This window comes from Esox lucius, chromosome 11, assembly GCF_011004845.1.
Source record: "Esox lucius isolate fEsoLuc1 chromosome 11, fEsoLuc1.pri, whole genome shotgun sequence".
NCBI lineage: Eukaryota > Metazoa > Chordata > Actinopteri > Esociformes > Esocidae > Esox > Esox lucius.
In genome coordinates, this window is record NC_047579.1 from 47,684,186 (window position 1) to 47,706,931 (window position 22,746).

The window sequence follows — 22,746 nt, forward strand, 5'->3', positions numbered from 1 at the left end:
CCAAAAACTGAATGTTTAATTTATTTTTAATACAATATTATTTACTATAATGTCGGTGCATTACATAACATACTCTGCTGAGTCGTATATTATTTTTGCCTGGCGTGGAGAATGAATTATATATACCAAAGACGGTTCTTTCCTGTCACATGATCATGTGGGTGTGTACATAGCTGATGTAAACAGAAACGACGCCTCATCCGGATAAATTAGACCATAAAGATAGATTACCTGTAAAATTTCACCAACACAACGATTCATTCGTTGTCCGTGATATGTTTTAAACCATAGAAACAAGAAGCAATGGAATTCTATATCAATTTAAAAGTAAATTTTAGGGGGAATGCGAAGAATTTTCTCCTCTCAGGCTCGGAGACGAAGAGTTGGGAGTCAATGGAGGCCATGGTGAGCAAGGATAACGACGGTCACGGTGGTGTTTTCATAATAGCTCTCACCTTGGCATACCGTACTTTGCTAGTGGCAGCTATTAACGAATGTTCACCTGATCCGCATTTGCTACTCTTTGTATACCTCGTACAAACGGTTTTCCTGATGAAAAACGTTGTTTGTTGCGGACACTGCTCTAGTAGTAGGGAGAAGGGTTTTCGAGAGTAAGCACATTCATAGACGCTAACGCCGGTAGCATCCTTAATGCAGTGCTTCTCAAACTTCTCGTGGGGACCACCTGCCGTACAATTTATTTGATGTAGTCCTGGGGTGTATTTATTCCGTCAAACAAAACCTTTAGTTGTAGGTCCTTCCCTGTTTGGTTGTTTTTGAAGAAACAGGGATGAACCTACTGATGTATTCATTTTGCAGACTTTGCTAATAGTAAGTTCACCTTAATAACGAGGTACCTATTACTGGGTTATGTGGTTGTCCGACTGTCTGGAGTTAGGGCTGCCAAACGCGTGTGGATATTCAAATTTAGAACAAATTTTGATTTTCCATCTATACTGCAATTTCAAGGTGTTTTTTAATTCTGGTTCCATTCAACTTAAAGTTTTAAGTTCCAAAATGTTTTGGCAACAGAAAGAAGCAGAACGAAACAGATTTAGGTCTCTTTCACTTTCATTTTCAGATTTTTTTACTTCTGTTGTCAAAATATTTTTCAACCTAAATGTTTCAAATTGAACATTGAGTGATTTAGCAGGTGCTTTTCCAGAGCAACTTATTTTTTAGATTTAATCTTCAATTAGAACTCTTGAGGTTGATCATACATGACCAAGATGTATGGAGCTGTAGGCTATAAGCAACATGTTATCTAGCTGTTTATAAAGAGTATAGCATGTGGCTGTGGTTTCTACACAAGCCAACGTGTTGTTGGAAAGTTGACACACTTTGAGTTATGCACTGATGCATTAATGAAGACATTTCAATGAGTGCCCAGTGATATTTTTAATTAGGAGCCGTGCATGTTAAAATAGAGACAAACTGAACATCTCTGAGCTAATGTAACCCCAATGTCAATGATTGTCAAAGAAGTTATTCAGGCTCAACATTTTGAGATTAATCCATATTTACCTCAGTGAACACTTCATTTATTGACTTCAGGCTGTTGATGAGGAGGGTTACACGCTGGAGACCATTCATATCTCTGCATCCAGTATGAAGGAAGATAAAGGTCGTTTTGCAAGCCGATGCTAACAAGCTTTGTGATGGAACGTGTACACGAACAGCTAATTAGCAGTTGCATTACTGTAAATGACACTGTCCTTTCAACTGAATGCATCGACATAAAAATGGTATCCACAACCTCCTCCGAATCTTCTGACCACAACATCTCCTGCTCCTATGCACACTCCCCCGTCTTCCAGTTGAAGCTTGCTCCCACTGTCTTGCCACTTGCCCATGGAGCAGCAAGAGGAACTGACTCTCCCTGCCTTCCCTACTTCTTCATCTCTGGTCCAAGCTTTTTTCCTACCATCTCTGGTCCAAGCTTTTTTCCTACCATCTCTGGTCCAAGCTTTTTTCCTACCATCTCTGGTCCAAGCTTTTTTCCTACCATCTCTGGTCCAAGCTTTTTTCCTACCATCTCTGGTCCAAGCTTTTTTCCTACCATCTCTGGTCCAAGCTTTTTTCCTACCATCTCTGGTCCAAGCTTTTTTCCTACCATCTCTGGTCCAAGCTTTTTTCCTACCATCTCTGGTCCAAGCTTTTTTCCTACCATCTCTGGTCCAAGCTTTTTTCCTACCATCTCTGGTCCAAGCTTTTTTCCTACCATCTCTGGTCTCTTTGCATAGTCCCTGTATATCCGTACGCCAGAAGTATTGGGACAGTTGGCTTGACGGGTTAAAATTGGGACCACTCACAGATTGTCCTTGCAAGTCAAATCATTATTGCTTGAGAATTTATTTATGTTTTTTACCAAAATGATGAAAATCTTTAATGAAAATCTATTCCAATAAGGTTCTTAATTCATGGTTGACAATTATTAGATATTGATATTAAAACGTCTTGTTTGGGCCTTGAACCGCCCTATGATGCCAAATAAAACATTCGAGCCCAGCCACTTCAGCTGGCAAATGTCCCCTTATGACAAGATTTGTTATTATATGCGTAACGCCATGAAATACTGTATCTTGCTTCAGTGCAGAGGGCTGTGGCCTTTCATGGGTAATGTTAATTTCAGTGAGTGCCACTGAGTGCCAGGTGCCAGTCATGACTTGTTGTTCCTCTGGCGCTCCTGGCAGCCGCAATCTCAGACTCCATCATCATTATTCAGTTGAGTCACTGAGTTCAGCCTCATTGAAATCACTGTCGTGTCTGTGTGCGTTGCCATGGTATTCTGGTGCATCGTAGTTGGACATACTGAATTGTATCAGGATAGCCTGTCTCCGCTATATCAGGCTATCCTGAAACAATTCAGTATTTATAACTGATTTATTCCGTTGCCTTTGGAAGGGTTACTTATAAGGTGCCTGTGCTTTTCCTGGCTTACAGCAAGCTTGGCTCCTAATGTAATGTGGGTTTGTAAATAATGATATTTTCTTTTTGTCTACAGGTGAAAAGGTCCTTTGGCCTTTGTAATCTACAAGTGACTTATTTTGACGAAGAGAATGAGGAGGTGAGAGAGCAGAGAGTAATGGCAATGTCATACATTTTAGGGAATGTTATTACAATATTTTTACTCTGTTGTTGCAATACATTTGTGTTGTCTTTCAGGTATCCATAAACAGCCAAAGTGAGTAGTAAAGCAAATAGTTTTATTATTTTTTCCTGAAACATACTTTAAATTAATTGTTTTATGTAAAATGTGTAATGAAACATTTTCCTCTTTTCCAGTGGAGTATGAAGAGGCATTAAAGGTACAGTAGGTTATTTAAGGCTGACTGCTATCCCTAATCATGTCTTCACATACAAAAATATTCTAGTAAAGTGGAACGGTTATGGTACCTTTGGCAGCATCCATGAGACTCCTTTATGTAGCAAAGCGGTAGAACTCTGGAGGATATGAATTGCTCTATGTTGATTTCATCAGAGTGCATCCAGGCAGGGGAACCGGCTGCACATGAATGTGTATGAGACCAGGGGTCAGTCCACACGTGTTCCAGCCAAGGCCAATACAGGGGAGCCCAAGAGAGGGTTCCGACCCCCACAACACTGTCCATCCCTGGCTCAGGTTGTAAGCAGGAAGGTCCAGGCTGCTGTTCCCGAACAGGGCATGGTAAGAACAGAACTTTCAGTTAGCCAGACTCAAGCCATTCCCATGTGAAAATGCACCCGTTTTTGCCTTTTTTTTGTTGTTGCTGTGTTTCACCAGTGCATCAGCAGTACTCAGTGGCAGGTTTTTTTTGGGGACTCAGTCCTGTTAGAGTAAATGGATCTACTCTAGACAGTGAGTCACTTGGCTGTAACATAAAGGGCTGTTATATAAAGCAGGCTGACCGGCATCAAGGCTCTCAGTTAGTGTTTGATTGAATGTCTGTCATGTTTTGCCGACTCACCCAGAGTGACTTGCGTACATTATTGATTGCGTCCAATTTGTTTTAGTTATGAGGGAAAAGCGGGGAAGAATGAGCTTATTGAAAACTGGGAATGACTACATGGAAATGATGTTTCAGAAGGTGAAGGAATCCAAGTCGGTACTAGATGTTCCTAATGTATTTCCCAAAGAGTGTATTTGTCAACCAATTCCCCCTTCGTCGATTACTTTTAAATTAGAAACAGACACTATTCATATGATCCCAGAGTGTCACAGGCCCTTTGTGTATGCTGTTTATTTTGACCAACATCCTGCAGCACTCCAGGAATTGGGCTGCCTACCCCTGACCTATGTACCTTACAGTATTACCCGGCAGTTGATCAGATCTGTATTTTATAGATACAGTGCACACCACTACAGTTGTCACATCTAAGGTATATCATGTTCAAACCCATTAGGGTCTGTTGTCACTGATGTGCTCACTGAAACCAAGTGGTATCTGATTTCTCATCTGTGTGTTTCCCCATCGGTAACTAAGGTGATCATGAAGGAGCTGAAGGGCACCAAAGAGGAAGATAAGACGCCTCCAGCGTGGTTCACGTCTTACATGGAGAAGGTAGGAAAACCCGGCGACGCTCCGCCACGACACTACTGCACACGTGCGGGGGGTGGAGTCACTAACGGCTGAACCCCCCCCCCCCCAGTTCAAGGACCAGGTGGTGAGGGAAGCGGTGGAGAAGATCTGCCGGGAGTTCTCGGGCCAGTGTTGCATCCACAGGCCCATCGGCGTGGAGGCTCAGATCCCCGAGGTGACCTCCTCCACCCTGCCGGGGGGTCCTAGCTCCACCCCTGCCTGCAGCAGTTGCCGGGGCCAGACCGCTGGAGGAGGGTACCAGTGCAGGTGAGAGGGGATCCGGAAAACTCTGGAGATCCAGGGAACGGGGGTTTTTAAAGTCCGGAGAGAGAAACGGGTTTCAGTAATGTTGATGAACAAATTCGGTTGCTGTTTTTTTTTTAGCATGTTTTTATCCTGGTAAGCACTCCTGCATACTTTCACTTTTCCCGTTCACAAAGTCCATGAACATAATTCCCCTCGATTAGTTTGTGTTTCGGTTTCTTCAGTATGCCAAGCCTAAGGTGAGGAAGCTGTGCGATTTGAGCACCACTCCCTGACTGTCTGGCTTGCTGTCTGTTCCCCAGTGTGTGTACATCCTGCACGCTGTGTGAGCCTTGCAGCTTCTCCCATGACCCCAGTCACAACCTGGTGAGAGCCAGAACACCCCTGTCCATCCCTGAGCACGGCTCACCAGCCCCAGACCACAGCAGGTAAGACCAGGGTTGAATTTGTGTAGAGCACTTTTGGGGACCGCCACTGAAGAACTTCAAGTTGTTGCTATTTTCAATGCTCACGAGATACCAATGTTTATTTCCTGTTGTTTATGGGGTGTCATGTGTTCACATGAGAAAATGTTTTGTGTTTATTTTTTATGTGTGGGAGCGAGAAAAGTTAAAAGTGACAAGTTGCATCTAGCATCTACTCCCTAACGACCATATAGAGAATAATTGTACGTTCCCCACATTATCCACACATGGACAGATGCTTCTAGGCATCTTGTGAAAAAAAGGACCTAGTTTTTAATTGGTTATGTATTTGTCAGTCCCACAGCGATTTTAGAACTGTATCCGAACAAAGTCTGTCCTCTGATGTCCAATCAGTGACCCCGGCATTCTCCCCTCGGCATTCTCCCCTCGGTGTCTAGGTTCTACCGTCGGGGGGACCGGAGCTTCCGGAAGGCAGAGAAGCAGCGTCTGAAGGCCGAGAAGAGGCAGCTGAAGGCTGAAGTGAAAGAGATCAGGAAGCAGCTGAGGATGGAGAGGCGGGGCTTGCAGTGGAGTGCTGGCGACGGGAGCTCCTCCCCCATCCTGCTCCAACCCAGGGCCACCCAGGCCAGCAGCCCAGAGTATGTGTCGAGAATCTCCGTCACTGTAGTAAGGCGTGCTGTCGTGACAAAGGGACTTAGGCTTTGGCTTTAAATCGATGGTTTGGGATTTAGCCAGGTGAAAATGTCTTCGTATGCATTTGTATCCAGTATAGAACACTGTTACAGGTAGTTTTGCAAAAACAATGTTTCCAAGCGTCGGATGGCGAGAGATTTAACCGTGTATGTTTGACTTCATCCACCAGGCGTCCCAAGCGGCCATGCCCTCTGGTGGTGCCAGCCATGACGGCCCTGTTCCTGGATGAGAATCTGCCCGATGGAACTCGTCTTCGCCCAGGCACCAAGTTCATCAAGTACTGGAAGATGAGGAACACTGGGAGTGTGAGCTGGAGCGCTGAGACCAAGGTATCATTGCAGGATGCATCTGGACTATGAAGTTCTACAGCACTGTACACTGAGGGAGAGGAACCAATGGGAGGCTCTGGATGGCACTGACAGCCTCTCACCCGTCTCCTCCTCAGCTGAAGTTCATGTGGGGGAACCTGGCGGTGGCGTCAGGCGACCGCTGGCGCGAGGTTGCCGTGCCGTTCCTGCAGCCCGGGCAGGTTGGCGTGGTGAGCGTGGCTCTGTGCGCTCCGGCCCTGGAGGGCTCCTACACGTCTCACTGGCGCCTGGCCCACGGCGGGGAGCAGTTTGGCCCCCGCGTCTGGTGCAGCATCGTGGTGGACCCCCTGGCCCCTGCGGCCGTGATGGCAGACGGCCTGCTGGTGTCCCCCTGCGTCACCCCCCAGGCAAGTCCACCCCTGACTCTGTAAATGTAGTGTTGTGGCAGAGCTGGGTTTTCCATCCGTTGGGTGTGTTCTTTCAGGGTTATTGATCTGCTGTTCCCCTACAGGGGAAGAACCCCCTCTCCACAGACAAGAACGGGAGGTCGTGCCCTTTAGCCTCCAGGGACCAGGCACTCATGTCGGTGGACCAAGATGAACATGAATACTACATTCCCTCTGTGGACCTGCTCACGGCCCAGGACTTGCTCTCCTTTGAGCTGCTGGACATCAACATCGTTCAGGAACTGGAGAGTGTGCCGAACAACACTCCAGCCGGTAGCTCTTCCAAAGCTGTTACCATGCTGTTACCGTGCTGTTACCGTGCTAGGTCTCCAGGCTGTTCCTCATCAATGCACCTCACTAAAGGTGTCTCATGTCCTCTCTCCACACAGATATGACTCCATGCATGTCCCCGCTGCCCCACGAAGGCCCCCTGCAGGAGAAGCCCACCCTGGGCTTGATCCAGGAGGAGGTCGAGGCCCAGGGAGTCCCTAGCATCCAGCCGTCTCAGGGGTTGGGCCCAGGGGCAGAGGGCGGAGGGGTCCCCTCCCAGGAGGAGGGAGGGGAAGATCTCAATGGGACCCAGTTTGTGTGTGAGACGGTGATACGCTCGCTCACCTTGGAGGAGGCGCCAGACCACGCCCCCCTGCGTGGGAACCGCCCTGGCACAGGTTTATTACGTTAGTTCCATACTGAGGGTCTTGTATTTATCTGTTCCTTACTGAGGGGCTTTTATCTATCTGTTCCTGTATTCATCTGGCACAGAGTAAACTTATGTACACTCCAAAGTGACCAATTTGGATTTCAACCTAAATGGAATGAACTTTCCCCCAGTAAATAACGCCTTGGGCACCGGGGAACTGTGTCATTATGTCCATGTGATGCCACAGCATTGGTGTGACCGATATTCCTTCCCCTGATCTTCACAGTAGTACGCCCAGCAGCCCAAGGTGGCTCCGCCTCCTCTTTTAAAGGGCAAGCTGTTGAGAAGCATTTGGAGGTGAGGGCAGAGAAAACCCTGGACACATCCCCTAACAGCCCTGTGGACCCAGCCCCTGCCTCGCCCCGGCTGGCTATACCAGAGCTCAGGATGTCAGGTGATCTGTCCAGATTAGTTTTCAGCTGGTTGGTAAATACCACTTCATCTCAGAGGGGCTGGGCCCTGTCGTCAGGTTGGAAGAAACGCCAATAATGACTTGTTTGACGGTTTTAGATGAGGGACCAGAGTCGGACATCGAGAGCATCTGCGTGGACGCCAGCGGTGAAAGCGACAAGAGCGAAGAGAAGGGAGAGCTGTCGGAGGGGATGAGGGGCGCCCGCAGCCGGTCCTCATCTGCCTCGTCCGAGGATTACATCATCATCCTCCCGGACTGTTTCGACACCAGCCGCCCACTGGGAGAGTCCATGTACAGCTCTGCCCTCTCCCAGCCTGGCGACGAACCCGACACGCCCACAGACGCCGACGCCCCCGGCCGCACCACTCCGGAGGGGGAGCGCGGCGAGGCGGACGAGACCACGTCCGGGGCGGTTTCCTGCTCCAGCAGCGCCAACGACATGCTGTGTACGTCCCAGACGTTGGACGCGGTGCCCCTCACCCCTGTCGTGGTGGCACCCCCTGGCCTCAGCTCCGCCCTCGCGCCCAGGTGAGACCCCGAGGGTACCGTCCACATTGCCACTGCAACCACTGGGCTCCGCTGCTGATAGCGGACTGGAATGTAACGCGTGTTGTCTGCGTTTTCCTCAGCCCCGAGAGCAGCAACCGGACAGAACCGGCTGTGGAGGCGCTCGACCGGACTGAGCTCTACCGGCAGGAAGAGTTAGAGGACGGTGAGGATCACAGACACACACACACACACACACACACACACACACACACACACACACACACAGTATGCAAAATATACAGCAACATTCGTAGTTCAACCCTGGAAAGGAAACAAAGCACATTTGTCGGTCACTTAGCGGCGTATGTGCCTAATGGAGGACAATGCTGTAACAGTACTCCTCTGATCAGCCAGCTGCAGTACTCGGAGTACCATGTCGGCTTGGTTCTCACAAACACCAGCACTTAGCACCGGGCCTTAAACAGCTATGGGGTCTGCTTGGAGAGTCATTCTCGTCAAAGAGCACCGAAATACACTCCCAGCACCAGCTAAAAAAGGTTCAGCTGGGCATGAGCACACTGGCAGATTCTTTTCTCAGAACATAACCACTGTTCTCTGATTGTCTGAAAGGTTCCATGCAGCCAGACAGCCAACCAGGCAGCCCGTCTGCTTCTGGTGACTCAGAGGACAACTCCCAAGACCCCAGGTGGGACACTAATGTGCCAACCAGTCAGTTCAGAGGCAAACATCTCTCTAGAAGAGTCTGTAGCAGTATGTAAATACACTGATATACCTGTGCTGCGTGAGCAGGATCAAACCGGCCTCCGTCAGTCTCACTCCATGCTCCTCTGTTCTCCGTAGTCACCCGGGCATCACTGGAGGCTTGGTGAAAGGTGCCCTCTCGGTCGCAGCGTCCGCCTACAAGGCTCTGTTCACTGGGCAGCCTGGCTCAGTGCAGGTCAGTCCATCATTCAGTTACCGCTGCACCTGTAATGGTGGGGGTCACCTAGTCTGCAGTCTCTGAAGGTCGCTATATAATCTTGACTTGCTGGGCCACTGATCTGAGGTTACTTTAAGGTGTCGTTTAGCGACTGTCGGGGTGCAGCAGGTGCCTGTGAGGCCTGTTTTGAGAAGAACCTTGTCTTTCCTGCAGCCCCCAGTGGACGGAGCCACCCAGGACACCATGATGGCGGTGCTGGTGGAGATGGGCTTCGGTGACCGGCCTCTGAACCAGCGGCTGCTCAAGAAACACAACTACAACCTGCTGGATGTGGTCAACGAGCTGGTCCAGATGACCGACAATGACTGGTACTCCACTCGCTACTGAGGAGACAGGAGGAAGAGCAGGAGGGTGTGGCAGATGTAACCTCTCGTCCTCTCTCTTCTCTTCCTCCTTCCGCCTCTGTTTTAGATTTGGACCAAGTCGAGAGGTCTCCTAACTATGACCTAAGAGACATTCCCACGGACTTTGGGGTAACTAAAACTATCAAATTGATCAAATAGCTTCAGTGTGTATAGCTGAGTTCACACAGGTAGCCATATTCAGGTATTTTTCACAGAAATGTCTTTTGACCAAATTCATCAGACCTTATCCCATCAGATCTTTTTTTATATATATATATATACATTAGATCACTTTCAGATCAGATCATTTTCAGAGGTGATCTGACTGGTCTAAAGACATGTTAGTGAAAATCATATCAGAATTGTGCCTGTCTAAATGCAGCTTTGTAGATTTGTTCCACTTAGCTGTTCCAACATGGCTGTTTTTGGCGGTTTGCTTTTGCATAGGAAGGGTGACATGATTGTAAGCAGATGAGGTTACTGGAACACCTTAATGTGGTAACTAATGTTCAGGGCTGGATTACCAATAGGTTATTTATTTATTGTTGTTATTATTATACATTAGGTTGGGGATGCCCCAAATAGCATATAATAGAAGAATGTGAATGCTTTAAAACTGACAAAATGTGTATAGTATACATGCAAAAAAACTACCTTTTGAATCTACAACATTCTCTTACAACATCCTGTTGAAATCTAAACAGCATTAGATATACTACAATACAGCATATTATTCTCTCTGCAACAGGGTAGAAACTGTACAATTGCAGGAAATGGGTTTTTAAACTGCAGCGATTGTTCTTTGCTTTGTGACAAAATGTGCAGGTTAGCACTATAGATCTTTGCACTACAGAAAAGTGTGTTGAAATGCCGGAAGTTAGCCGTTATCCCCTGTGAAGGTTGACACCCCAGGGGTCCAGCATCGGTAGTCCAGCCCTGCAAATAGAAACACATCTCAAGTTGCTATCACTAAGCCTGTGTTTCCCAAGCCCGGTCCTGGGGACCCCCCCAAGAGCTGCACGTTTTTGTTTTTGCCCAAAACACTCAAACACACCTGATTCAAATGAAAGACTTTAAGACAGTGGTGGCTTATGTCAACGCAGTGTGTAAGTGTTGCGACATTTGAATCAGGAGTGTGAGTGCTTAGGGCAAAAACAAAAAAAAGGGCAGGACCAGGACTGGAAAACCCTGCACTAAAGCCACTGCTGTCAAAGCAAACTCACCCTAGTGCTGTTGGCCTGGAAAACATGATTAGATCAACTAGGCCTTTATTCAGCTACCATAGTGCTGGTATGTATATGTTCAGCTGAAGGGCGGAGAAAGGGGTTTAATGTATTCATCACAGAGGACTTGCTGCTTCTGTATGTAATGATGTTAATCATCCACTCGAGAGCAATTGAACCGAGGACATGGCGGGACAGTTCCCTGTTCCAAAAGTGTGCATGATGGTCAGTGCTGGAGAACGCTACGCTTCTTTGAAATCACATCAATGGCAAACACACTGACATATTTAAACCTTACCTGTTGAAAGTATCAGCATACTGTAGACGTGTCTTGTTGATTGCTTTATTGTGAAATAATCATTCCCAACATCATGCTCTGGGTATTTTGTGCGAGATATGTAAACATGAGGCAGTATTTTTTTTAAATAAGGACCATTGCTTTGATGCACTACATTTTAATTAATTTTGGGAGAGGCCATGTTAATCCCCATTCTTAACGAGATTATTTTAGGGTTAAAAAAAGATAAATACTTTAAACATATTATGGACAGGGTTTTCTTTGTTGCACATGAAAGGATTACAAATGCAAAACCAAAAGACTAGCTGGAGGATGTAATAATTATTTGAGACTACTGAAGAAGACATTTTAATAACTAAGAAATATGAAAATATCCTTTTAGAAAGATTATTCAGTCTGCTGCTTATTGTTCTTAGAGTCGGAGGGTTATTTTCTAACCACACAGGGTTTGTGATTAATCAAAAGCATTGACTTTCAACTTTGTATCATTCATAGTTCTTTCCGAACTTGTAAATTGAAATCAAACGGTGTGTAAAGAGGTTTAAATGTTATTTTCAAATACGGAAATACTGGCGTGTTCCAGGTGATGGAGGAGGTAATCTTAATTGTTAAACTATTTTTGTTTTAGTGTTGATTGCTTGAGGGCTGTCTGGATGTGAAGGAAGATTTTGCACTTCTTCCGGTTTTAGCTTATGTCATTGTGCTTGAATTTGCACTGTTTATATTTGTGGAAAGGAAAAGCTACAGGATTGGGTTGCTTAAGTCTTGCACACTAAGGGTAACTTGGCAAGGTTGTGGGCATTGGGGAGATTATGTATAACACAGTGATCAGTCATAATCAATCATAACCCATAAAAAAAAAATCTGTTAAAACACCAACTCATTTATTACACTGTGTTGCCTGAGGTACAGTCATGCTAGGTCAAGGTACAAGGCCCCATTTACACCGTGTATTAGAATTGCAAACAGTATTCACATTTGAAAAACATGTTACTGCTAGGTCCAAATGTGCTCGTTGCATATACATGTACTTGGCAGATGTGCCTGAACACCTCTGGAAGTGGACACGCTTGAATTGACCATGGGACTGACTGGGCTTTAAATAATTAATTAATTCAAGGTTATTTGTAAATCACTCATTCTGCAGTCCCCTGCAGTTGGCCTCCAATCTCAGCTCAGAGTAAATGTCAGTGCTCTGCCAAAAATATTCCTGTGTTATTCAGCCTCCACCTTTGTGTTCCACTTACAGTACCAGTCAATAGTTTGGACACACTTATCCATTCATTTGGTTCAGAATATTCAATGGTTAAAACAAGTTTTTTGCAAGATAAGTAAATGTGAAAACAATAGACCTGTAAAGAAACATGAAGTAGTATTTAGTTTAGTACATACATTTTGTCTACAAATTGATTTGCATTAATAAGAGGGAACATAGTTTTCAGTGTGGAATGCACAATTCATAGTATCAGGTGTAAATGCGAGGCCTTTGTAATGCCATCCTATCACAGCTGTTGCATATAGGTTTTAAGTCTAAATGGTTAAGAACGAAGACTGATCTTCGTTAATTCATACAAATGAAAATAGGTTTTTCACACAATGTAAAATGGATGTTGGAAAGGATGGATCCTGATGGATGTCACAAACAATTAGTTACATACAATTTCACATTGATATACATGAATCATCTATAATAGGGGCAGGGTGTTTTAATAGAGGTTGATGAATAGGAAAACCTAAAATATTTAGCGATAAGGAGATGGTGCAGATTGTGTAAACTGTCTGTATTGCACTAAGACATACATGTGATGTACAAATATGTGTCTCTAATAAAAACACTAGACTTAGACATGACTGGTTTCCTTTCTCTTTTATATATAGAGGCTACATTAATAACCAACATGTTCAAAGTGTTCAATAACTAACTTGTTCAAAGTGATTATGTATTTATCCAGGAATCAACTCATTTCTTTAAGTCATCAAATGTTCTGAGTGGAAAACTTACTTCAAGCAACCTATTTAATTTCGTGAAGGTGGCGGGCAGGCTGCAAAATGTCCAATCCTACATGGGAAATGCATTGTTTCAAGGTTTGTTTGTCAAATGCATCGAACAACACAGCGTCATCATCCCGCACAATTAAATTATTGTGACATTGCACTATGTAGTGTGAGTTAATATTCTTCCTGTGTTAAGAAGCGTGAGTTAATATTCTTCTTGGGTTAAGAAGCGTGAGTTAATATTCTGAGTTAATATTCTCCTTCACTCTCACTATGGTGTGAGAGTGAAGAAGAATACACCGATCAGTCATAACATTAGGACCACTGACAGGTGAAGTGAATAACACCAATAATCTCATTACAATGGCACCTGTCAGTGGGGGGATATATTAGGAAGTATGTGAACATTCTGTACTAAAAAACAGATGTGTTAGAAGCAGGAAAAATGGACAAGCGTAAGGATCTGAGTGACTTTGACATGGGCCAAACTGTAATGGCTAGACGACTGGGTCAGAGCATCTCCAAAACTGCAGCCCTTGTGGGGTGTTCCCGGTCTGCAGTGGTCAGTACTTATCAAAAGTGGTCCAAGGAAGGAAAAGCGGTGAACCAGCGACAGGGTCATGGGAGAGTGTGGAGAGTCATTGTGGGGAGTGGAGGCTGGCCCATGTGGTCTGATCCAACAGACATGCTACTGTAGCTCAAATTAGTTCAGAATGGTTTGAGGAACACAACAAATTCAAGGTGTTGATTTGGCATCTGTGCATCTGTGGGATGTGCTGGACAAGCAAGTCCAATCCATGGAGGCCCCACCTCGCAACTTATAGGACTTAAAGGATTTGCTAACCTCTTAGTGCCAGATACCTTAGTGCACACCTTCAGAGGTCTAGTGGATTCCATGCCTTGATGGGTCAGGGCTGTTATGGCAGCAAATGGGGGACCTAAATAGTCTTTGGCAGGTAGTCATAATGTTATGGCTGATCGGTGTATATAAAAAAATATATATCCAGACAATATATTTCCTTCATTGAGACCCGATGTATGATTTAAGTGTTCCCATTTTTTTGAACAGTGTATATGTTTTAAGCAGCCTTATAATTGTGATACGTAACTTTCTTTATTTTTTGGGGGCAAAAACGTCACAAGACTACGTGCATGTGTTAATGGTTTGCCCCGTCATAGGAAATTGTCTGCTCCGCATTTTAGGTTTGTACGACATTTGACGGGTGAATTTGACATACGGAACAACATTAGACCACTATTCACGCCTGCTGATATGCTATTAGAAGCAATTGGTCCGGAGGGAGATTGCTGATAATCTTAACAATGACGACGTCGGCTTTATAAAGCATAGCTCACTATTTTGCAAAGGTAAGTTTGCTAAACTGCCCAACGAACGTCGTTTTCTTTAATGCATGCGATGACTCGTGGTCTATGCTACATTGCTCGTGTCACACTCAAAGTGAAAATATTTTTAGGTCAGCCTATTAGCCCAGTTTGTTTCCCCAAAATGATAGTCAGCCCATTAACCCAACTTCTTTCCCAAACCTGACCCTGAGTAAACCACGGGCTGCATGTTTCAGACTGTGGTGAAGTTAGCTTTATGTTCAAGAATCGGACGTTGATCGTCAATACCTCGTCAACGAGACCTGCCAGAAGGACAGCAATTACATATTCTGAATCTGCTGGCGATAGAGAACAAGCAATAGTCCCTGTTTTCTCTGTAGCGTTAAATGTTCAAAAGACGACATTAGTCATGTCTATGGCGGATTCTCCGTGTGTTTCCAGTTAAGGGAGCGTGTTCAAAGTGCATAATGAATGTAGTTTTTACTGACAAATTGCCAATTGCATTGCAACCAAAAACAGACTATAAAGAGCAACTATGAAGAGTTCAGAATTCGGAGCCTTACTATTGACATGATTAGTGTTTTTTTATAATTAAAAAAGTCAAGGTAAAATACTTCTATCACCTGTTATTAAATAAATGTCAATGTTTCAGACCCAATGTAACTTTTGTAACTGCTGCAGCGTCAGGGACAACTGCCCTACCATGAACATCAGTCAGTATGATAACTTATGAAATTAATATTATTTAAAACATTTTAATTCAGAGAAATGTCAATAACTCATACCCAATAACACCTCTGGAAATAACCTATAGGATCACAATCCTTTCGGGGCTTAGCCCCTCCCCAACCCACTCTCAAACCCTGATGTACATGCTGGCGGCCTTCACGTCTACATTGTCATAATGCGCGATCGGAATTATAGATGCAATTCTTTTTTGGTCAATTTGAGTTCTGGGGCTATAGCCTCGGACGCCCAGGCCTACTGACGCCACTGGCAACAGTGTTTTTAAAGCATTTTTCAATCACAAATGGTCAATAGGTCAAAGCACATAGATCTTTTTTCAAAATAACCAACTGATTTAGCCTCAGTGACAGCTGCTCTACCATCAACATCCTTTATTTTAGCAGATTTCCAATTTTGGAATATGTTAACATTGTTTTTAAAGAGATTTTCCCTAAAGAAATGCTCTATAGCACTAGGACCCAATAAAACTTACAATGAAATAATCAACTGATATTGCTTCGGGGACAGCTGTTTCATCAACTTCCTTTATTCTGGACGTTTTTAAATTCTTTAAATTGTTAATAGTTTTTAAAGCAATTTTTCAAAAACTATGTTCAGTAGCTCTGATCCAATTCATCTTATATTGAAATAACCAACTGATATAACTTCAGGGACAGCTATTTTGTAAATAATTAATAGTTTTTAAAGCAATTTTCAATCTGAAACATTGAACACTGACGTTATTCATAAACATGACCAGATAATGGTGCACATTTAAGACTGTGTCTTAACTGTAGATACGTCCCCACTAGCTTCCTGCGCACAAAGTATAGTTTGTCACAAGGTTGACAGTCTTTCACACAGTTGTACAGTAAGCAGAAGTCTGGGTTTCTTCCTCAATGGATGAAAATGAGGGAACCAATGTTTCAGTTATCTTAAGAGAATCTAATACCCCACTACAGTGGGGCTGGTTTGTAAACGACTGCCTTGGGTGGCAAAATTGGGTTAGCCGTTGCACTGCCTGTAACTTAAGGCTACGTAGATGCATATGTAAATAAGTTAGTATTGTGATCAAACTTGTGAGTACCTTCTAGAATCTAGATCATAATGAATTAGTTCATGGACAGCTCTAAGATCAGCACTCCTACTCTCACCACTCTATGGACACAGTTTCTATTCATTGTGTGTTGTTCCCTGATCCGTGCCTGTGTCTGCTTGGCAACACTTCCAACATCTGAGCCTCCGTAGTTCATAGATGGTTCTGATTGAAAGGTCCTATTCTGCTTCACAGACCAATGCCCATGACAGCTGTTAGATCACCCTGCTCTGAACCAAAAGTATACATGGATTCCATGTTGTGTTCTTCATGCACACCCTTCTATTTTACACATTAGCAGGAAATTGGGTTTAAAGCGATTTCTTTTCTCACTGCCCAATGGGAAAAAACTGCCTCTCGACAACCAGTGCTAAACTGGACATTTTAGTCAGAAACTGGTTGTCAGGTGGCTGAAACGTTTTGCATCTTTCAGCAAGACCCTAAACATCATGCATAAATTGTTGACCACATAATCAACACTTGGTAATGGATCTCGTTAAATCACATTTGAAAAATCATGGTTTGTGTTAAGGAAGGCAGTCCATAAGAACAAGACCAAACGATCTGAAAGATTGAATAGAGGGAGTGAGAAATGTTCTCATGAACTTTAAAAGTTGGTGCCCCCTGGGTTGTTTTTGATCAAAAATGCATTTCTCCAATGTAATGTTTTAAAAAAAAAAAAAACAATACTTCTAAAAAAAAAATACATACTATTAAAAAATGATATATACATTTCTGTAAGCTACACTAGCCTCATTCACAGAAGATGCCTTCGCTAGACACAAAGCTGCCTTTGATCTTATCTTTGATCTTATCTTTGATCTGTTTTGGTTCATTACTTCTGGTTTCTCTCCATCTCTGAAACATTGTCAAATACTGTGCATTTATATGATCATCTTTGTGAAATCCATCTAGACAGCAAGTCACATGCTATCATGTTGGGCCAAACAAGGCCATTTACCTGTGACTGTATTTATGATTCAGCACTCCCTCTCATGCCTTATTCCTTAAATGTAGTATAAATTAGCAATGTATTGATGTGCAGCAACTAACTCTTTAGCAGACATGGGAGCTGGTTCCTCTCAAGTCAGAGAGGATGATAGGCAGGCCATCATACCTCAGGGGGACAGGAGAAAGACGTCTACCAGGAGACACTCAGAGGAAACACTGGACTGCCCTACCTGCCAGGGAACTGGCCGAATCCCCCGAGGTCAGGAAAACCAACTGGTGGCTGTGATCCCCTGCACAGATCAGAGGCTGAAACCACGGCGCACGTAAGAGCGTTCAAAGATCAAAGCAACAATTCGGTTTTCTCCTGTCCACATATTTTAGAAGCTCCTTCATAAGTCTGTATTCTATACTGATGTGTATGCGAATGTTGTGTGTAGACTTGTTACGTTCACTTGTTACTGGATCTAGCTGTGTTTTTGTTCTTCATTCAAAAGCTAGCGGTATGTTTAAGCAGTACGGTCTGTGTATTTGTGGTAGGTAGCCAACACAGGGCTGTTCTTATGTGTGACTCAATGCAGCCCCTAGTCATGTTATATTGGCTGTTTCCACAAACCACCAAGTTGTATGTATTTGAACAGCAAAACCAGAACTAATTTTCAGATCCTTGGTGTTTGGTTTAAACAACCCGGTTTAGAATAATCAATACACAATGTGCTGTGTCATGTCCCCCTGCAGGAAGTTGTACGTCACCCTGTCGGTAACAGTTTGCCTGCTGGTCAGCTCGTTGGTCCTCTTCTTCCTGTTTCCCCGCAGTGTCATCCTCTCGCCTGTGGCTGTCAGTTCTGTCTATGTATACTTCACCCCGAACACTGTCCAAATGAACGTCACGGTGAGATCTCGCTGGCCATGCATAACACAGTCAAATGGGTCGTTCTTGGCCATCTGTCTTCTCATCATCATGGCTTGAGTGCGTTTTGGATTTGAATATAATAATTGCCTTCTCCGTCAACAGAACGTCCTGAATATGATCAACGACAACTTTTTTACGGTTCAGGCCTACAACTTGACAGTGCAGGCTCTTTTCTACAAAACAGTTGTGGGCACGGTGAACATAAGTATTGTCACCACTGTCAAACCACGCACTAACGGAATGGTAAGCACCTCAACTAATTACCAACGTCAGTATTGAAGAGATGCTACCTGTAACATAAACATGGTCTCTGACACTCCTCTGTATTTTCTGTTACAGTTTGCTTTTGAGATTCCTGTCAAGCTAGATGATACAGGACTAATGTAAGTGGAAGACACAAACTAACCATGTTTGCATTGTGTCTGGTGCTGATTCTGTAATCTTTGTGGGTCTGGGTATTGTTAATCCCTTCTGTTTCCTTAAATAGTTGGTTTTGATTACTTATATTACATAAATAGTATTTTTAGATATTTTTTAGAGCAGGTCTGTGAGGCATGACTATCATGTCTGTCAAGAGAAGAAAGTCTAGACTGATTATTTGTCTAACAAACAAAGTTTGAATAAACAAGCTGAACAGGCTTAACTGGTGCTGACTTGGGTAAGCCATTTTAATGTTCTGTGTTGGAGGCTATGCAGCATCACTTCTTATTAATACAATAAAACAGTCTCAGGGCTAAAATAAGTGCAGCATTATTTTAAAAATAATCAGATCATCAGATTTATAAGGAAATCTTTGGGTATTAATGATGTTCTCTTATTCTTTGTAGCAAGTACTGCAAGGATTCAAGCATCAAGATCCACATGTTATTTGTACATCTTCAGTGAGTATGAATGTGTCAGGTCAACATGACTGAAGCATATACCACATGTATCTTTGTTCCCATGTTAGAATCAGTGAATGAGGCTGTTTTGGTTTCCAAGTTTAATCAGTGTTGTAGAGCTGAATATCCTAGAGCTTATTTGCTTGTTAACTTGACCTTGTTATTACACCCATAGCTAAAGGAAAAATATAATTCACAAAAGGTTATGAAACCTTGATAACTGCATGACAAATCTGGCCCAATTAGACATAAAGATTTCAAATGTAACAAATATAAATGGTATCAACGGCATACCAACTAAGGGATGTGCATTGGACCATATTTTACTGTCCGAATAATGTGTTGTTATTCGAATAGTATTCGGTTAACCGAAATACAAGTTTTTAAAAACGACCTATAACACACGAGCGCTACTACATAACGCGCGAAGGACATGGTGTTGTTCTCATGTAACGTCGGCTCAATTACCGTTCGTGTGACAAAAAAGCGCCTGCGTGTATGGAGGAATCCGTGTGGTTGGCACGCAAAACTACAGAACTATAAGACCATATTAATCAACACACAACATTGAGATTGTTGTAACATTAATTCAGCAAATATATTCCATCTTCCCTTGAATTAGTTGACTTTCATCCACTTGCTAACAGTATTGCTAACAGTTATACTATTTCTTTTTAATGGAAAGGTACATCGTCATACCAAAAAAAAAATAATAGATTGGAATTTTAAAAGTATTTAGAAAAAAAACATTTAAATCTATTTCTTTTAGCCAAAAAAATACATATACGTAAAAAAAAAAAGGGGGTTAATTGAATACACATACAAGTATTCGAATACTAAATACATTTTGGGTATTCGAAATATTCGACTATCCGTGCCCATCCTTAATACCAACCCATGTGTATCAACCATGTAGGATGTCCATGACTGTCTACTACATGGCCCACTTTGAGCAGCTTTCCTTGGACACATTTGAATACATAGACTGCGGGGCCAACACCACTACACCTCACCTCATCAACCATCCACCCTGAGAGGACAGGCTCCACAAGGGGCGGGACAACAGGGGTGAGGGACCGGCTGAGGAGTAAGCCACATGTCTCCAGTTATGTGGAAGAAAGTACAACCAATGAAGATGTGGAGCTTAGAATTACAATGCCAATTCCTAAATGTTCTGTTTTTCTCTAGATGCTCTGTAGCACTTTTTTTGATTTGTAATGTCATCATGGCTGTGGAAATTTCTTGAGTTTGGACATAAATGTAATCAATATATCATGTCCACCTGCTCTGTTTGCTAAAACATTATGCATTGCTTCATCCAGTATTGACAACCAGTCCACATGGCAGGGGGGGGGTCAGACCTCGGTGTGTTGTCAATGGAAACGTAGATTTTGGCAAAGGGAAAATAAAGAGTTCACATAATTGTAATCAAAACCACAACTTTATTTACATTGAGACCCACACTGGTCTCAGACTCAGTTTTTAGCGACAACTGGGTTCAAATTATCCTCTTCATACTATATAGTCAAATTTGACCACCAACAGAATGCATGTGTTTGACTCATTGATGCCACATATGCAGTTTTGAAGCAGCGAAGTTGGGTTTGTGGTTCAGTTTCACTTAAATATGAAACCTGATGAATCATGTCAGTTGACCTTGGTAAGGCCGAAATGCTACAGATTTTCCTACTTCAGATAATTTGAAATACTCCAACAAGACCCTTAAATGGATCCCATTTGGTGAAAAATCTGCATTCATTACCACTATATCTATGGAAAGCAGCTGGAATATCCAAACTGTTTAGTTTCCAGAGAAACCGAAAAATCTTGAGTAGATTTAAAATCTGTAAAAGCATATTTTCACACAATACAAATTGTCTGTGCACCTTTACAAACAAGTACAAAAATCTGTGTTTTATTTTTCTTGCACATTGAGTAAATGTATTTAATCTATTCTGAATGTCTTCTCAACAAAATTATTTCCATAAAATAGTTTTTTAAAGTTGCACGTTGGGCACGCATTTATGTAACAGTGATTACACATCAGAAAATTGTCCTGTGTATCTTAATTGGTAAAACATGATTTACCAATACCGCAACTCTTGGGATGTGGTTTTGATTGCCATGGGGGCCATACGGTTGGAGTATGAAAATGTTTGCACTCACCACTGTAAGTTGCCTTGAATAAGAGTGTCTGCTAAATGACTAGAATGTAAAAAACAAAGTCATGATTGTGTGTTGATTGCATAACTGTGCGGCTATTTAGAACTTTTTTATGTAAAGATGTCACATGGTATTTTTTGTGTTCCTACTGACTTTGGATGGTGCATTTGATGTTTGAGTTTGAATTTGAGTTAAGTTTTCTACTCTAAGATAGGTGTATTCTCATTCTATCTATAAAGTATGATTATTAGTGAGGGGGAAATTGTGACATTCAAAGGGCTGCTGGAAAGCATGTGGTGAGGAGCATTTTCCACACAGCTTTTCAAACCAGTGTGGCAGCACAATAACATAAAGACACATCGGTTTTACAATTTTCCCCCCCCACTATTTGTCAACTGTTATACAATTTCTCTGTATTTGGAATCAGAGTTCCTCTGCAGGCTGTTTGCCAACTGTGCATGCAATCAGATTAACTGAAGTCATGTTGTGCAAGCTGGACAAAACCATCTAAGCTCAAGGCATGCTATCCACTTCCCTCCAGTAGCCTGTTTATTTACCAAGGCTGGTAATAAATCACAGACAGAAGCATAATCTCTTACATAAATGGAAACATCTACTCCTAAGCATTGAAGATGGAAACAAGATGTCTAGCACAGATGTTCCCAACTCTCTCCACAGGGAACAGCCGTCCTTTCACAATTTTGTTTTAGCTCAGAACTAGCACACCTGATTCACCTAATCAAGGGCTTGATGGTTATTTGATACATTGAATCTGGTGTGGTACTTCTGGAATCGTTCAGATACGTGGCACGGCTAGCAGTCCCTGGTGAGAGGTTTGAGAACCCCTGGTCTGGCATGCAATGAGGCTGTCCCTCTGGCCAGTGTAATTTGCATGTTAATTTTTGTACGTTTGTGTGAAAATGTGAATGGGATCACATTCAAGCCCAGGCTACTACTATTACACACGACTGTCAAACTGAGTTTAATTGGCCGTAAGGTTGCACTGAAATACATGAGGTAAACCTGGGTGAAGCAAGCTCAGGTCTGAGTTTTGTCGAACCATGTTGCTTTCTCAGTGTCTGTATATTCTTTAATAAATAGTAATGTAAGTAGACCTACAGCCAAAGGCTTCAGCAGTAGGACAGTTAACAACCTCCCCAAGGCCAGGATTTTTGCCAGGACAATAGTGTCTAGATTAGAAATATCCTGCTATTATTATAGGCCAGATTAAACTTTTACCCACAAAAATGTTACCTGCACAGGTTACCAGACTAGGGTGAATGATGGTCCCTGACGTACAGGTTTAAGAGTGGCATATGCATACTTCAGTATTTAATACTTGAAATTTCAGCAGCTTTTATGATCCAATAGTTCTTGTTTGGTCACATGATTAAAGAATGGTGTACTTTGACAAAGCCACTGGGTGGCACTAAAGTTACATTGAAAAGGTTTCGTTGTATGAGGGGCTAATTTGGGTCAATTCAGTATGGGCAGAGTTGGGGAGTAACTGATTACAAGT

The 22,746-nt window shown here is 43.1% G+C and overlaps 2 protein-coding genes across 6 annotated transcripts; both read left to right on the forward strand.

Annotated features, from left to right (window-relative positions):
- The first annotated feature begins 170 nt into the window (after positions 1–170).
- nbr1b (NBR1 autophagy cargo receptor b) lies at positions 171–13,007 on the forward strand. Of its 4 annotated transcripts, none has more exons than XM_010899783.3 (19): positions 171–405; positions 3,005–3,067; positions 3,166–3,184; positions 3,286–3,308; positions 3,482–3,667; positions 4,464–4,541; positions 4,630–4,826; positions 5,126–5,251; positions 5,686–5,886; positions 6,111–6,270; positions 6,387–6,656; positions 6,761–6,968; positions 7,085–7,372; positions 7,622–7,789; positions 7,906–8,335; positions 8,437–8,519; positions 8,927–9,002; positions 9,158–9,254; positions 9,450–13,007. In XM_010899783.3, the coding sequence occupies exons 1-19, from the start codon at positions 304–306 to the stop codon at positions 9,621–9,623; spliced, it is 2,949 nt and encodes a 982-aa protein (XP_010898085.2). In that variant the 5' UTR covers positions 171–303; the 3' UTR covers positions 9,624–13,007. The 4 variants fall into 4 exon arrangements, with proteins under 4 accessions (XP_010898085.2, XP_010898086.2, XP_010898087.2 ...); XM_010899784.3 differs by having other exon boundaries at positions 7,625–7,789; XM_010899785.3 differs by having other exon boundaries at positions 7,085–7,363.
- Positions 13,008–14,320: 1,313 nt separating this feature from the next.
- Positions 14,321–21,436, forward strand: LOC105027617 (transmembrane protein 106B). Of its 2 annotated transcripts, none has more exons than XM_020050845.2 (7): positions 14,321–14,524; positions 17,386–17,596; positions 18,009–18,162; positions 18,286–18,426; positions 18,523–18,566; positions 19,011–19,064; positions 19,981–21,436. In XM_020050845.2, exons 2-7 carry the CDS (start codon positions 17,388–17,390, stop codon positions 20,096–20,098), a joined length of 720 nt encoding a protein of 239 aa, XP_019906404.1. In that variant the 5' UTR covers positions 14,321–14,524; positions 17,386–17,387; the 3' UTR covers positions 20,099–21,436. The 2 variants fall into 2 exon arrangements, with proteins under 2 accessions (XP_019906404.1, XP_010898083.1); XM_010899781.5 differs by having other exon boundaries at positions 14,322–14,524; positions 17,383–17,596.
- The last annotated feature ends 1,310 nt before the right edge of the window (positions 21,437–22,746 follow it).